The sequence below is a fragment of the Prionailurus viverrinus genome, chromosome A1 (genome assembly GCF_022837055.1).
Source record: "Prionailurus viverrinus isolate Anna chromosome A1, UM_Priviv_1.0, whole genome shotgun sequence".
Taxonomy (NCBI): domain Eukaryota; kingdom Metazoa; phylum Chordata; class Mammalia; order Carnivora; family Felidae; genus Prionailurus; species Prionailurus viverrinus.
This window is the reverse complement of record NC_062561.1, coordinates 78,798,891-78,815,671: the sequence shown is the minus strand read 5'-3', so window position 1 is coordinate 78,815,671 and position 16,781 is coordinate 78,798,891. Positions and strand designations below refer to the sequence as shown.

The window sequence follows — 16,781 nt, the reverse complement described above, 5'->3', positions numbered from 1 at the left end:
TCCTCCTTCTAGTGGGAACCCGGCCCGCCCTCCCGGGCATGCGCACAAACCACAGTCGGGGGAGTCCCCGGCGACGGTGGCCGGCACGGACAAGATACGTTGGAGCCTGGCCGCCGGCACACTGGAACTCGCGGTGGGCGACCGGACCCGGCGGCTTCTGAGCCCGGGGCACCTGGAGGCCTCCTGCCCCTCATCCGAGGCCCCCAGGGTGAGTGTTGGTAACGCACCAGATTTCCCTTTGGGACACAGCTCTAAGCGTGTACACAGATTAGGATTAATTACCTAAGACAGCGTGTCTGGCCAATAGAGTTAGGAGGGGTATGTACCGTGCGTTCCGGTACTTCCTTAAAAACGCATCCGTAACTTATTTTGTTAATGTTTTCTCCCAACCCAGCCCTCTCCTACCTCTATCAGAATGGACCTTCACGGGCAGATGGCGGTTTTATGAGGCCTGCACGTGAGGAGATTTAGAGGGCCTTCCAAAGAACAGGAATGCAAAATTATCTTACTTTTGCAACTTTTCCAAAAGCACAAGACCAGGGAACACTGCTAGAGCCCAGGGCCTGGGACGTGTCCACACAAAGGGGCCCTTGAAGCTGGTGCTTCATTACCTTCACTTTCCCAAGGCACCAAGTTGTACTAAATTGTTTATCTACAGATGTCTGATCCCCCGCCCCCCTTGGTCATTCCCTATTCTCTGTCCCCTATTTTATATATACAAGGAATATTTCATATTTAAAAAAACAAGACAAAACAAAACAAAACAAAAAACATGTATCTTGCCGTCAGATGGAGAGCTCCAGGTCAAAGCCAGGCTGTCGATATTAGCTTCTTGTTGTTTGTCACCTGATAAATGCCAGGCACTAAGACCACTTAATGTAAATAAAGTAATAGTCGCAGCAACTTTAGAAGATACTTAATGAAAAACCCTTGATTATCTTTGAATCAAGGATTAGAAAGGCTAAAATATCATGGACTAGGATTTGAATCAATTTGGAGTTTGGTTTCATAATCCATGGTTCCTCTCTTCCATCAGTAATACAAAGTGCAAACTCTGACATTATAGGAGCTCAGTAGATGCTGAACAAGGTATAAATGCGCACAAATGCCCTTTCATAAGATGGACTCTTGTGGGGGGTCCGTTACCAACATTGTTGGGTGCTACTCCAAAATAAATTGATAATTCAGTTGAATAGTAGTTGCAGAAATTACCATCAAAAGAGTATCATGTGACTTGTAAACTTCATAGCTGATTTCAGAGAAATATTTGGATAACTTAGGTGCGTTCAACATAAAAGGAAATTAATTGAATGTTGTTGGGCTAAGTCTAGCTCTGCTACAAACAAATGCTGTGAATTAAATAAGTGACAGTTTTGTAAAATGAGATTTTTGAACATTAGGCAACCCCAAAGGGCACTTAGTAGCTCTAAAATGTTCTCAGAGACTGTTGCAGCAAAATATCACTTTCTTAAAATATCACCCCTTAAAGCAACAGTATTTTATGGCAAGAGGAAATAACTCTCAAAGGTGTTCCCACCGTCATGGATAATTTTTCAGTTCTCCATGAAAGAAGACAAACCAAAACAAAATATTAGTAGAAATCAACAGTTCCTGGAACATAAGGACTGAGTTTGTTTTTATCTCAATCTTGAATGCCTAGCAAATTACTATATCATGGTTGGTGCTCAGTGAAGATTTGCCAAATAATTTTATTTTGACTCCTTGGACAGACACTAGAAGAACCATAGTTGATTTCCAGGCATGCAACTCTTTATGTCTGTATTATGAATTGTATATTATGTATTTTTATGAATTATGTATTATTTCTGTATTAGGAGACAAGAACTCACATCCAAGCTGTACCATCATGAGAAACAAATAGGAAAGGACAGCCTTAAGCAATTTTGGACAAGCCTATTTTTCCATTTAAATGAAACGTCTGATGTTTGGGGAGGCAAGATGCCCTTTTCAATTATGGGCACTTTCACAAGCAGCCAATGAGATGAGTATTGGTACAGTTTCCATAACAGCAAACAGAACTCTACGAGGCTGTCACTTGCTAGTGAGCAGACCAAGGCCAGGGAAGACTCAGGTTCACATTCCAAGGAAGGAGCCAGTGCACAAAGTGCTCTTGGGAGACAAAATCCTCCCTCAGACAAAATCCACTCTCATGGGTGAAACACTGGCAAAGAGCACCTGCTGCTTTGGGAGGCTAACAGGAGTTGTATTTGTGGTCACGCTGCCACCAGGCTCCCTGGAGTCCGCCTCAGCCATGCAAGGTGGACCAGTGCCCAACCCGAACGTCACTGCGCGTGCGCACATCATCCCTGTGCCCTCAAGGCCTGCAGATGCGACTGCGCCTGCGCAAGCATCTTCATGATGTCAGGGCCTCCCCGGCCTTAAGTGGAGATCGCGTCTGCGCCAGGAACAGCTGGTGGAACCGGCTCCCTGGACGGCGGCTTCCGGTTTGGAGAACGCACCTGGGGCTTCTCGTCCTGTGGGGTGTTTGTGCGGCTGCGCGGCCCGGGAGGGGGCTCGGAGTCCCCGGAGCGAACGGGGGTGGGGTACGTTTGGCAGACAGACCCTGGGCTGGGGTGACCCAAGCCGGAGGGGACCACCCCGCGTCTTTTCGGCCCACCGATTGCTTACAGTCTTTAAAGTTTTTTTCTTGTTTCGGGACAGGAAGTCTTTCAGCCCATTCGCCCCGGCCGGAGTCGCAGGTGAGCGTCGCGGGCCGCCCTGGCTACCGCGCTGCGGTGGAAGCCGGGTCTTTGGTTCGGGGTTCTGGGTCTAGACCCGCACCCTTGGGATGCGGGGGCGAGGGGCCTGCCTCTCGGGAACGCAGCTGGCTGCTGTGATGCTGTGTTTGCGGACTGTCTGGTTCTAGGGACCCCCTCCCCCCAAGCCGGTGCGAGTTCACCCCAGATCCGTTGCGGGTTTTATTTGCGGGGTTGGGGGAGTGGTGTGGACCCCTCCAGAGATTTTGCAGGCCTGTCCCGGTGCAGTTGGAGAGAGATACAGTATCCTTAGAGGGAACCACCTTATTTATCTTCTTACTTTTCGTCTTCTGTCAACCTCCTGGCTCCCACAGCCTTCTGGCTTTTTCCTATCACAAGTTTCTGTCCGGTTAGAGTCTCCCCAAATATCACAAGTGTATAAAGGCTGCTGTAAATCCCTTGTCTCACAGGGAAGCGCATCTTCTTGAAGGGGCTGCAGGAAGGAAACTTAAATTGTACCAGTCACTTTCTCTGCAGTAAAATAGCACTAAAGCATCATATTCACTGAATGCAACCTTGCTGGTATGTTTCATTGTGTCACTTTAGGATAATATAGGCAGTTGCTGAATGGACGATGAGTCATTATTGTAATATCAATGATCTGTATTCATTCTCTTGAAAGTTGCTTATTCTTTATCAAAAAGCGAAGCATATCCCTCCCTTATTTCCTTAATATTTTATAATATTTATATTTTAAATGTTACTTGCGTCAACAAGTAGTATAGTCCTAAAATTGATCAAGGATTTACCAGCTACCAACTACTGTGTTAAGCACCTTATGTAAATTATCTGAGTTCATCCTCCTCTTACCATCTGCAGCTTTTAACCCCATTTTTCACTTAAGGACACTGACTCTCAGAGAAATTAAGTGGTTTCCCCATGTCGCACAGCTGTTAAGTTTTGAGTCTAGAATTGAACTAACATTGGACTCTGTGAAGCCTGAACCCTAACCACAAACCACAAGTCAAAAACGTCAACTAACAAACCCAGAATCCAGAAGATAAAATTAGGGAACATGTAAAAGCAGTGGTACAATTTTATGAGTAAAAATATGTAAAGCTATTCATTTGTTACTAGTTTGGGAATCCTTGTTGTATTTATAGCAGTTTTGGCATACATGGGTGTCCGCCCCATTACCTAGATTTCAGTGTTGTTATAAAGTAATTTGAGTCTTTGCCTGGAACTTGTTGAAGGAAACTGAGACCAAGTAGAATATTCAGATAGATCGGAAACTGTATTCCCACCTTGTACATTCAAAGAAGAATTTCTCAACATTCTTCATTTTTTATACAGCATATATGGGTTGTAAATATAACATTATATACCACAGCGTACTGACTTAAGGGGGCATGTTTTGGGAAGTAAGACAGTAAACATAAGCAGGTGGTTCAGTCCGTTACGCTGATAAGACACCTCAAGAGGAAGCAGTTACTGTATTCAAAGACAAAAGTCTCAGGAAAGTTGTCTCTCATGGGTTTATTTCTTGGTCTTAACTGACCCAACAGAAGTTGAGTTTCCTTTGTTAGGAATTCGACTGAGAAGTGGAGCCTTTTCCCCTAAAGGCCACCAAATGGCTGTTGTGGAACTTGCCCTGTGCAGTCATAGCTGCCTGAATCCCACCAGGCATAGTGGGGAGTGAATGCAATCAGCCCCTGGCCTTTTCTCGTGTGCTTTTCCAGGAACTCCACTCTAGATGTTGAGTAATTCGTTCAGCAAACAAACCTACTAAGTGCCAGGCACTACTGACACAAATTACAACTCCTGACCTCAGGAGACTGGTGGGGTAGTAATGGCTGTACCATAACCAGCCATGTGATTTCTTACGCCAGATGTTAGGCAACATAGCCTCGTACTGATGGTGCCTGTGGCTTGTTTGCTGCTGTGGGGAAATCTCACCGTCCCTGAGACCGCTACGGGGCTCCCTCCTCCCTGTGCAGCTGCTCTGAGGCTTGACGGGGATATACCAGGAGGTGTCTGATACCACAAGATAAAACATGGTTTTTATTCCCAGAACACACATTTTACGTGAAGTCTTTGGTTTTTTTGGAGAGTGCGTGTGTGTGCGGAAGAGAGGCAGAAGGAGAGAGAATCTTAAACAGGCTCCACGCTCAGCATGGAGCCCGACACGGGGCTGGGTTTCACGACCCTGAGATCATGACCTGAGCCGAAATTAAGAGTTGGATGCTCAGCTGACTGAGCCACCCAGGAGCCCCTTCTTGAAGTCTTTTTTGGAAAAGTTAGTTGATTTTAGTGTTCTATGGTTTACATCACATAGTAGCTCTGATATCTTATAGACTCTAATAGGACTTGCATGAATATTTAAAACTTTAAGGAAATGTCACACTTGTGGTGACCACTTTAGGAAATAGTCTAGACCCTAGCCCAGCAAGGTACTCATTATTTCCTCTGACTTTAGAAGATACTTCAGTGGACAACTGTCTCGTGACAATTTACTTTTGTTGCAGCACTTAGCATTTTGTAATTAGTTCCATCATACCCCCTTTTTCTTTACAGAACATATGCTCTCTGAAAGCAGAAACATAGCACAGTGCCTGGTGGATATGTGGTCAGTGAATTGTTAGGGGTAACAGGCATGAGATGAGAGTATGAACCCAAAAAATGTACTACTGAATTTAAATTTATGAAGCTGTAAATAGTTAGACAAAATAGTTAGAAGAGGTAAGTCAAGTAAGGATTTCATGTGGAAGTTATTTTGAGTTGGGTTTTGAATATTGATTGGAATGATTGGGTAAAGCTAGTGGTGATGTGAAAGTGAACACAGACAGACATAGGCTTTGTTTGGCCTAAAGAAGAAGGTAGCTGTTTTTTGGGGTTTTTTGTTTGTTTGTTTTTTGGGCTTTTTTTTTTTTTTTGTGGTGAACTGCTACCTGTGTAGGAGTCCAAACTTCCTGCAAAGCCAAATTCATTTCCATGAGCTGGTGGTTTGTTAGAAACATCTGTTTCTGAGGCTGTGTGGTAGTCTGACAGAAAAAGAGGAGTAATAAAAGGAAAGGCCTTACCTCAGAAGGCCAGAAATGAAATGCATTGAGCCTTCTTTTTCTGTTGTTATTCTTTTGCATCATGCACTGAATAAGGAACGGAATAGTTAATTCAATAGAAGTTGGAGTTTACGGAGAAAGACGAGGTAGTCGATTTCAATATTGCTAATGTAGTGAGTGGGGCTGCTGATACTTTTAGTAATAAATACAGAATAGAATTGAAGTAAAATAGTTGATTTTCATTAAATGTAGAGGTGGAAAAGGGACAGAATTTATAAGCATTGATTCACTTTCATTTTGCAAATGTTGATAAATCTTTTATCAGGAACGAAGCACTGTCTGTGAAGTCTTTATGTTAAATATTCAGTTGAAGTTTATCTTTGACTTAAAGTTCTTCTTTTTTCCTTATTAGCTAAACCAGAGGATTCCGCATCGCTTCTATGGCTACCCCACAGACTTCACAAACTGTTGCGTCTCACGTTCCTTTTGCAGATTTATGTTCAACTTTAGAAAGAATACAGAAAAGTAAAGGACGGGCAGAAAAAATCAGACACTTCAGGGAATTTTTAGATTCTTGGAGAAGATTTCATGATGCCCTTCATAAGAACCAAAAAGATGTCAGGGACTCTTTTTATCCAGCAATGAGACTTATTCTCCCTCAGCTCGAAAGAGAAAGAATGGCCTATGGAATCAAAGAAACCATGCTTGCTAAACTTTATATTGAATTGCTTAACTTACCTAGAGAAGGAAAAGATGCCCTTAAGCTTTTAAATTACAGGACACCCACTGGAACTCGTGGAGATGCTGGAGACTTTGCGACGATTGCATATTTCGTGTTGAAACCAAGATGTTTGCAGAAAGGAAGTTTAACAGTACAGCAAGTAAATGACCTTTTAGACTCAATTGCCAGCAATAATTCTGCCAGAAGAAAGGACCTAATAAAAAAGAGTCTTCTTCAGCTTATAAGTCAGAGTTCGGCACTGGAACAAAAGTGGCTTATACGGATGATAGTAAAGGACTTGAAACTTGGCTTTAGTGAGCAATCTGTATTTTCTGCTTTCCACAATGATGCTGCCGAGTTGCATAATGTCACCACGGATCTTGAAAAAGTCTGTAGGCAACTGCACGATCCTTCCGTCGGACTTACTGATATTTCTATCACTTTATTCTCTGCCTTTAAACCAATGCTGGCTGCCATAGCAGATATTGAGAGAATTGAGAAGGACATGAAACACCAGAGTTTCTACATTGAGACCAAGCTAGACGGTGAGCGTATGCAAATGCACAAGGATGGGGATGTGTATCAGTACTTCTCTCGGAACGGGTTTAACTATACAGATCAGTTTGGAGATTCTCCACGGGAAGGCTCTCTTACACCATTCATTCACAGTGCATTCAAAACAGACGTGCAAACCTGTATCCTGGATGGCGAGATGATGGCCTTCAACCCTAATACACAAACTTTTATGCAAAAGGGGAATAAGTTCGATATCAAGAGAATGGTGGAAGATTCCGATCTGCAAACTTGTTACTGTGTTTTTGACGTACTGATGGTTAATAATAAAAAGCTAGGGCGTGAGACCCTGAAAAAGAGGTACGACATTCTCACTAGTGTTTTTACACCAATACCAGGTAGGATAGACATAGTGCAAAAAACAGAAGCTCATACGAAGAAAGAAGTAATTGATGCTTTGAATGAAGCAATAGACAAAAGAGAAGAGGGAATCATGATCAAACATCCTCTATCCATTTACAAGCCAGACAAAAGAGGTGAAGGATGGTTAAAAATTAAACCAGAGTATGTCGATGGGTTGATGGATGAACTGGACACCTTAATTGTGGGGGGCTATTGGGGTAAAGGTTCGCGAGGCGGAATGATGTCTCATTTTCTGTGTGCTGTAGCAGAGAAACCTCCTCCTGGTGAAAAACCCTCCATGTTTCACACTCTCTGTCGTGTTGGTTCAGGTTATACCATGAAAGAACTGTATGATCTGGGTTTGAAATTGGCCAAGCATTGGAAGCCTTTTCATAAAAAAGCTCCACCAAGTAGCATCTTATGTGGGACAGAGAAGCCAGAAGTGTACATTGAGCCTTGTCATTCTGTCATCGTTCAGATTAAAGCAACAGAGATCGTCCCCAGTGAGATGTATAAAACTGGCTGCACCTTGCGTTTCCCCCGAATTGAAAAGATCAGAGAAGACAAAGAGTGGTATGAATGTACCACCCTAGATGACTTAGAACAACTTCGAGGGAAAGCATCTGGAAAGCTTGCGTCCAAACACCTTTATGTCGGGGGTGATGATGAACCACAAGAGAAGAGGCGGAAAGCTGCCCCAAGGATCAAGAAAGTTGTTGGAATCATTGAGCACCTAAAAGCACCTAACCTTTCTAATGTAAACAAAGTTTCTAATGTATTTGAAGATGTGGAGTTTTGTGTTATGAGTGGAACAAACAGCCATCCAAAGCCCGATCTGGAGAACAGACTTGCGGAATTTGGTGGTTATATAGTACAAAATCCAGGCCCAGACACCTACTGTGTGATTGCAGGGTCTGAGAACATCAGGGTGAAAAACATAATTTCTTCCAATGAACATGATGTTGTCAAACCTGAGTGGCTGTTAGAGTGTTTTAAGACCAAAAGCTGTGTTCCGTGGCAACCTCGCTTTATGATTCATATGTGCCCATCGACGAAGCAGCATTTTGCCCGTGAATATGATTGTTATGGTGATAGTTATTTCGTTGATACAGATTTGAACCAACTGAAAGAAGTGTTCTCAGGAATTAAAAATTCCGGCGAACAAAGTCCTGGAGAAACAGCTTCCATGATTGCTAATTTAGAATATCGATATTCCTGGGACCACTCCCCACTCAGTATGTTTCGACACCACATTATTTATTTGGACTTGTATGCTGTTGTTAATGACCTGAGTACCAAAATCGAGGGGACGAGGTTAGCTTTTACAGCTTTGGAACTTCGATTTCATGGAGCAAAAGTAGTTTCTTGTTTAGCTCAGGGAGTGTCTCATGTAATCATTGGGGAGGATCATAGTCGTGTTGCAGATTTGAAAGCTTTTCGAAGAACTCTTAAGAGAAAATTTAAAATCCTGCAACAAGATTGGGTAACTGATTCAATAGACAAGTGTGAATTGCAGGAGGAAAATCAGTATTTGGTTTAAAGCTAGCTTTTCTAGTGAGGAAAGCCTGTGATCTGGTGGACACATCGTAACAGGTGGTAAAGATAAAATTTTAAACTACATTTTGTTTTTATCCCTTCAAATTTATGCTTAAATGGTATTATTAGAATAGGAAAACAATATTTTTAAGTTTTGAGATAGGTAAGACCCTGAATAGCCCAAAGCCAAGAAAGAAAAAAATCTTTTAGCAGTGTAATATTTGATGACTTTTAAAACCAAGATGAAATAAACAGTTTAAAGAAGAGGTGTTGATATAATATCCCTATAGAAATCTAGAATTTTGACTCCAATATTAATAAAATACATTCAGAAGCTTTTAGAGTCATTAAAAGCATTGATCTAAATGGATTTTCTGGAGTCAAATAAAAATTTTAATAGTTGTTATATAATAAAGCATTGCAAGAAAGAAGAATTGTTATAGTTAGACTTGTAAAAATATATCTTAAATTGAAGACTAAAATTCTTTTAGTGTGAAATGTTGTAAACAAATTTGTTTTTTAGGGTTAAGGGCAAGCTCATGAATGAAACCTGTTATTAATGTAACTAGGTAAATTAGGGGAAATTGAATGAGACTTGATGGTCTAAAAACTTAAAATTAGATCAGTTTGATTAAAAGAAACTTACCATTTTGCAAGTATTGGGCCCACATTTATTGTTTCTCTAAAATAGAGCATATTTCAAAGACCATGTTTTTATGTGAGCTTTACTCCAAGATGAATAGTATTCACAAAGAGTGATTTTCCTAGATGTAATCCACATGTCAAAATAGCCTATGTGTTGGGACTTTCATTACAGAGAGGTAAATTGCTCTATTTAAAATGATTTTTATCTTAGGTTATTTAAATTCAGTGTATATAATATATATTATGTCTGGATTTATGTACTAAAATTTTGAAAAATATATTTTCATGACACCTTTGAAATACTTAAAATATGGAACCCAAGGAACTGTGTATAGATTGTTTGTAAGTAGTTTGAGATTTTATTGAAATGGTGGAACAAATGTAACTTTATTTCTTAATTTAAATAAAATATTTAATATGCTATTGAAATTTATGTTGGTTGATGGATTGATTGATTTTGAGAGAGAGCACGAGCTTGAGCCAGAGAGGAGGAGAGAGGGAATTCCAAACAGGCTCCACATTGTCAGCACAGAGCACGATGTAGGGCTCCAACTCAGGAACTGTGAGATCATGACCTCAGGTGAAATCAAGAGTCAGATGCTTAACCAACTGAGCCACCCCATGATGTATTTATTTTGAGACAATTTGTAATAGTTATTTCAATCAGATTAGATACTATGGTATCTATAATTTTTGACTGATTCAAATCAGGTTCCTATTTGAGTCCTTTGTGTTTCATATTATTGAATGAACTTTATTAAAAATTTAAACTTGGGGCACCTGGGTGATACAGTTGGTTGAGCATCTGACTTTGGCTCAGGTCATGATCTCACGGTTGTTGAGTTTGAGCCCCGCGTCAGGGCTGTGCTGACAGCTCAGAGCCTGGAGCCTGCTTCGGATTGTGTGTCTCCCTCTCTCTCTGCCCCTCCCATGCTCATGTGCGTGCTCTCTCTCTATCTCGCTCTCTCTCTCAAAAAGAAAATTAAAAAAAAAATTAAAAATGCATTAAAAATTAAACTTGCATATTTTTATAATACCTATTGAGAAAAACTACAAAGTAGATAACCAGTAAGTGCAGTGGAAAGAAAAGTACCTAATTTTACCACCAAAGACAGTAACATTCACTACTTCAGGTTTTTGATGGTAAGGAAAGCACAAAACACGGATTTACAGTGTAACAGAAAAGTGTAAAACTATAATGTTTTATTTGATCAGCTTTTCTCAGTGGGAGAATTTACAGGCAGGCCACTAAAATATGCCTACATTACTTTAAATTGCTGTTCACTATACCATTGAATGTAGTGTAATGTGTTCAGCTAGCCCATTATTGTTCGACTTCTAGGTTATTTGACCTTGCCACCTTTTTGTTTTCCTAACGAACATTGTAATCAATCTGTACTGTAGTCTGTGTATTCTAGTCCTGTTTGTTTCTTATACATCCTTAGAATGGAATTGCTGATTCAAAGGTACATATTTTTTATTTATTTATTTATTTTTAAATTTTTTTTAACGTTTATTTATTTTTGAGACAGACACAGAGCATGAACAGGGGAGGGGCAGAGAGAGGGAGACACAGAATCCGAAACAGGCTCCAGGCTCTGAGCTGTCAGCACAGAGCCCGACGCGGGGCCTGAACTCAGGGACCGCGAGATCATGACCTGAGCCGAAGTCGGACGCTTAACCGACCAAGCCACCCAGGCGCCCCCAAAGGTACATATTTTTTAGTAAATGGATACGCATTTCAAAAACTTGGCAAAATGCCTTTCTAGATTCTTCTCTTTCCCATCTCTAAATGTTGGGGAGTTCATTTTCTTAGTACTGGACCTGTTTTCTGTCTTTACTCACTCTCTACACATTCTCATCCATCCCCTGACTTTAAATATGCTGATAACTCCCATGTATTTTTAGCCCTGGTTTCTTTGCTGAACTCAAGTTCGTGTATGTATCCACATAACGTCTCCACATGAAGTCTAATGAGCCTCTCGTACTTAATGTGTCTAACTAGAACTATAAAATATTTCTCATAGAAAACATTTTAAAATATGAAAGAGAATGGTGTAATGAATGCACGTGCTCACCACTCAGTCTGAACAACTGTCCTATTTACAGACCTCGGGATTATTTTGCAGTCATTTAGATTACCTAACAATTCACAAATGTTCTGTTCAGAACTCCGGATTTCTGCAATACACTTAACGCTCCTCCCCAGTGTTCCCCTCCTCACAAAATGGTGCATCTATTCACCCAGCTGCTCAAGCTGAAAACCATGCTGTCATCCTTGGTTCCGTCTGTTCTCATGTTTCCAATTCACAGAAAATCTTGTTGCCTGGAGCTTCCAAATAATCCAGAATATGACCTCTCGCCACTTTTCCCAGTAACCTGCCACCATTATTCACAGACCACCATCACCTTCTCACGGGCCTTCCCTTTTGCACTCTTATTCCACTACTGTCAGCTCTCGAGGACACTCACTTTTACTTTCAAAGATGCAGTCAATTCATGTTCCTCCACTAACCAAAACTACTGAATCCCCATCACTCATAACTTCCAAAGTCATAAATGGTCCATTGGAGGTGGCCCCGATTACCCATCTTCTGTTAGCTCTCTGACTTGATTTCCTATCACTTACCCCCTTGCTCACCACACTGTAGTCTTATCTGTCTGTGTGCTTTTTCCTTGAACTTCATTCAGGGCTGATGTATTTTCCCCCACCCACACCCCAACACCATCCCTTCATTCTGCTTTATTTTTTCCAAAGCACTGCACCTTTATTTCCTACCACTAGAATAGAAACTCCATGAATGAAGTCACTTGGTATGTTTTGTTCACTGTTGTAATTGGTCACTCAATAAATATTAATGGAATAAATTCTCTGAATTATACTGAAAAGCCTACTTTGCTCTTCTCCAAGTCTATGTGTTCTTGCCAGAAAGCAGGCAGGACAAGACACTGTTCAAGAACTCCGCCTTTTTCTGCATTCCTGATGACTTATCACCATCCTGAAAGAGTTGCTTTTTGTTTTGTTTTTTTGTTTTTTGTGTTTTTTTTGTTTTTATTTTTGTGGCTGATGGCACCTTCTTTGAAGATCAAGTGGCTACCCTAACTGCTTCATAGGCATCATAGGCATGCACTCTACCTGGCATTAGAGTGAACAGGTCTGGCTTGGAAACTTGGAACTCTTACTTTGGGGGAAGTAGGTTGGACATAGCTTTAAAATATCTAATATGAAATTCTTTGAGCACTAGAGCTATTTTATAAACTGTTCCCATTCAATTTCAACCAATATATATTAAGTTCTTACTCTCCTTGATAGTCATTGGAGTGAAAAAATGAACAAGACAGTCTCTGCTTTTAAGGAACTCCTGAAAGATAAAAATAATTGGAATACAAAAGAAAGTGCTTCCCTATGAAAGAATGATGGATTCCCTGGAAGCCATATGCTGTAATGAAATGAATACAAGTTTTAGAATCTAGTTTTCCTGGGCTCAACTCCAGTTCTGCCAACAATTGTCTCTGTTGTCTGAGCAAATCACAATTTCCTTAAACCTTAGTTTCTAAACTTTCAAATGGAAACAGTATCTACCTCACGCAGAATATATGAAAACAGGGACACCTGGGTGGCTCAGTCGGTTGAGCATCCAACTCGATTTTGGCTCAGATCATGATCTCCTGGTTCATGAGGTTGAGCCCCACGTGGGACTCTGTGCTGACAGTACAGAGCCTGCTGGGCTTCTCTCTCTCCTTCTCTCGCTGCCCTCCCCCCACTCATTTGCTCTCCCTTTCAAAATAAATACACTTGAAATAATTTTTAAAAAGCATGTATGAGAACAGAATTATAGTGCCCAGCATACAGAAAAACTCTCCAGCTTTTATCTGCTGCTCTTATCCAGGCCTCCCCAGTGGGGGTTCATTAATCCAATGGGGGTTAATAAGGGAGTGCATTCTGAAACCATAAGTAGAATTCCCTCAGGCATATTGGTATGGAGGGTTTGTCCTTGCAGAGGGAAGGTTATAAATACAAGCATGGGGAGTACAAACATTTGGGGGAGAGTGTTTGTAAAACATTCAAATTTAGGTGGGAGGGAGAGGTATAGGTAAATTAGGATAAATTTTGAATGATTTCAAATGCTACACTGCAGAACATGCATTGTATCTGGTGCTCAGGAAAAATGCACTGAAGAATTTTTAGCAAGGTATTTCAGGTTCTTGTCTAAGGCTGATTTCTTGATTCTCCCTCCTCAGTTCAAGCTCATGTAGCAAAAATACCATCAGCCAAGTAGCTTATACAACAAACATTTCTTTCTCACGTTTCTGGAGGCTGGAAGTCTGAGATCAGTGTGCCAGCAAAGTTGAGTTCTGGTGTGCGCCGTCTTTCTGGCTTTCAGAGAGCCACCTTGCTCCTGTATTTTCACGTGCTGTAGAGAGAGATCTAGCTCTGGGCTCTTCATCTTATAAGGGCACAACTTCTAACATGGCGCTCTACCTTCGTTCACTCATCTCAACCCAATTACATCCCAAAGACACTCCCCCAACACATACATGCCCCACTTCCAAGTATCAGATTAAGGATTAGGGCTTCTAAGGATTAGGGATTCTGAGGGAACACATTTAGTCCACAGCACCATCCCTTACATTTTTTAATGTAAATGTTTACAGATAGGAGTGTCATCTAAGTACCTGGGCAGACAGCAATAAACACAATGGGCAAAAATTCTTGTCAACATATCATGATTTACTTTCATTCACTTAAAAAAATTTAAAATTGGGGCCCCTTGTGGCTCGGTTGGTTAAGCGCCTGACTCTTGGTTTTGACTCAGGTCACGATCTCACGGTTTGTGGGTTCAAGCCCTGCGTTAGGCTCTGTGCTGACAGTGTGGAGCCTGCTTGGGATTTGAAATTCTCTCTTCCTCTGTCTCTCTGCCCCTCCCTTCCTCTCTTTCTCTCTCTCAAAATAAATAAATAAAACATATATATATATATATATATATATATATATATATATATCTTTAAAAAATAAAAATAAATTAAAATGTATTTACCAAAAGGCAAAAATTGGACTTCTGGGTATTGCTCCTGTTCCTATGACTGCATAGCAAGTCAACCCCAACCTCAGTGGCATAAAACAACCATTTCCATCATGCCCACATATTCAGAACACACACAAGCAAAATGTCTTGTCTTGTTACCACTGTGATTACAGACTCAGCTCTGAGAGTCTCCCTCCCCGTGTTGGCTTTGAAGGATGTGCCCGGGGAAGTGCATGCTGGCAACAACCACGAGTGCAGAAATGGTGGTTCCCCAGCTAATCTTTCAGATGAGAAGTTGGCAATAGGAAACTAATACAGATTTTTGGTTCCAGAAGCGGGGTACTGTTTAACAAATGCTTACAAAGTGGCTTTAGGAATGGATGATGGGCACAGTCAGGAAGAAATGCAAGAAACACTATAGGGTAAAGCCTAAAATCTCCAAGGAGAGTATTGGTAGAAATCGGGATTTCAAGGGTGCTGCCAACGAGGGCTCAAAAGGAAGGGAGGAAGGGGTGTCGTGTTATGTCGTGACAGAAGCTTAGTGAAACTGTCTCCTGCACAAAAAGAAATGTGTAGGTGCTGAACTTGGATGTATACCTACTTGCAAGCAAAGTGTCCACGATGCCACCTGAGTTCTCACTGTTTACCATAAAATGCAAAAGAATTTAAACAAAATCTGCTTTTTACAAAAAGAAACCACAATTTCATGACTTCTCTGCTTCTCCAGCTATAAGGTCCGCTGAAATTAATGAATTGCTTCAAAATTGTCACATACAGAAAAAGCCAAAGGCGTGGTTGCGCAATTTCTGCTCTAACCTCAGAAATACCTGAGGCTCGGGGCACCTGGGTGGCTCAGTCAGTTGAGCATCCCACTCTTGATTTCGGCTCAGGTCACGATCTCACGTTTTGTGAGTTCAAGCCCCGCATGCAGTTCAGCTCTGACAGTGTGGAGCCTGCTTGGAATTCTCTCCCTCTCTCTGCCTTTTCCCCCACTCTCTGTCTCTTTCTCTAAATAAATAAATATACTTAAAAAAAAAAAAAGAAAAAAACACCTGAGATCAGATTATTCAACTTCACAAAGCATGATTTCAGATGACAGCCTTCGATCCTCTCAAGCTACAGGGCCTGCGAGAAGATGAGCTGTGTTGTGTTCCGGAACCACCTCAGCAGGAGGCTGAAGCAGAGAAGATCTCATCTTGCAAAGGTCTGTTGGGTGCCTTTTGCTGAGAGGAGAGAACCCCACTGAAATCCTCACGAGACCCACGGGATTCTTCGGAAAGTTATTTCAGCAGAATCATTGCCAGTATGGATTGAAAGAAACAGAGAAAACCCCCAAAACTCTACTGGCAGGAACCAGTCTTGGAATGTCGTAGACTCTGGGTCTGGAATTCTCTCTTGTCCAGCAAGAGGGCAGACGCAGGATTAAAATGAGAGAGAGGCTAATGTCCTGGAGGAGACAAGAGCCCTGAGTGAGGGTCCTTGCTCTGATTTTATTAGGATCAGAAGGCTTACAAGCGTAATGGATGTGTACAAAGAGACAATGAATCCATGAACATTAACTCATGGGCGTGGGGGGGGTGGTAAGGGGGTTTCGAAGATATGCGGTGTTAGGGGTTTGGGTCAATACAAAACAAAGTCGTGGTGCTGGGCAGATGGTTGTCTATGGCAGGTGTGAGATGCCAGCCTGTTTATCTTAGCTTGCCTAGGGGATAAGACAGAGCTGCTACCTCTGGGTCAACAAGGCGCCTTTCTTTTGCTAATTAGCTCTCCTCTGGGAAACTTGACCCTGCTGCAGTCTATAGCCCTATTTACCTGTTTACCTAATTTGGTCCTTCCTTCCTGTGAAAGCAGCTTCCTGCTATTGTACTAAGTTGTGGGGTTGCTTCTGCCCTGAATACCTCATCTTGATTACCTCATCTTGGATGCTTTCATCCTGAGGCTTCCTATTCCTAAACCTTGTTAACACAGGGGTGCAAGCTCAGGGAATTCCTAAGCTGACTCCCCACATTGGAAGACTACTCAGCTGCAAACAAGCCTTCGTGCATGAACGAAGGAAGGATGAGTCTGAGGGCAGAACTACTGAGTACAGAGAGTCAGGCCAAGAGCCACCGAGAATTATTCCCAAGCTTTGAAAACAAATCCAGGAATTCCCAGCACGAGC

At 41.7% G+C, this 16,781-nt stretch overlaps 1 protein-coding gene across 4 annotated transcripts; it reads left to right on the top strand.

The window, feature by feature from the left end:
• Window positions 1–73: 73 nt before the first annotated feature.
• LIG4 (DNA ligase 4) lies at window positions 74–9,996 on the top strand. Of its 4 annotated transcripts, XM_047849395.1 has the most exons (4): window positions 77–208; window positions 2,250–2,564; window positions 2,683–2,720; window positions 6,189–9,996. In XM_047849395.1, the coding sequence occupies exon 4, from the start codon at window positions 6,217–6,219 to the stop codon at window positions 8,950–8,952; it is 2,736 nt and encodes a 911-aa protein (XP_047705351.1). In that variant the 5' UTR covers window positions 77–208; window positions 2,250–2,564; window positions 2,683–2,720; window positions 6,189–6,216; the 3' UTR covers window positions 8,953–9,996. The 4 variants fall into 4 exon arrangements, with proteins under 4 accessions (XP_047705362.1, XP_047705351.1, XP_047705343.1 ...); XM_047849387.1 differs by having other exon boundaries at window positions 2,250–2,720; XM_047849413.1 differs by lacking the exon at window positions 77–208 and having other exon boundaries at window positions 2,424–2,465.
• The last annotated feature ends 6,785 nt before the right edge of the window (window positions 9,997–16,781 follow it).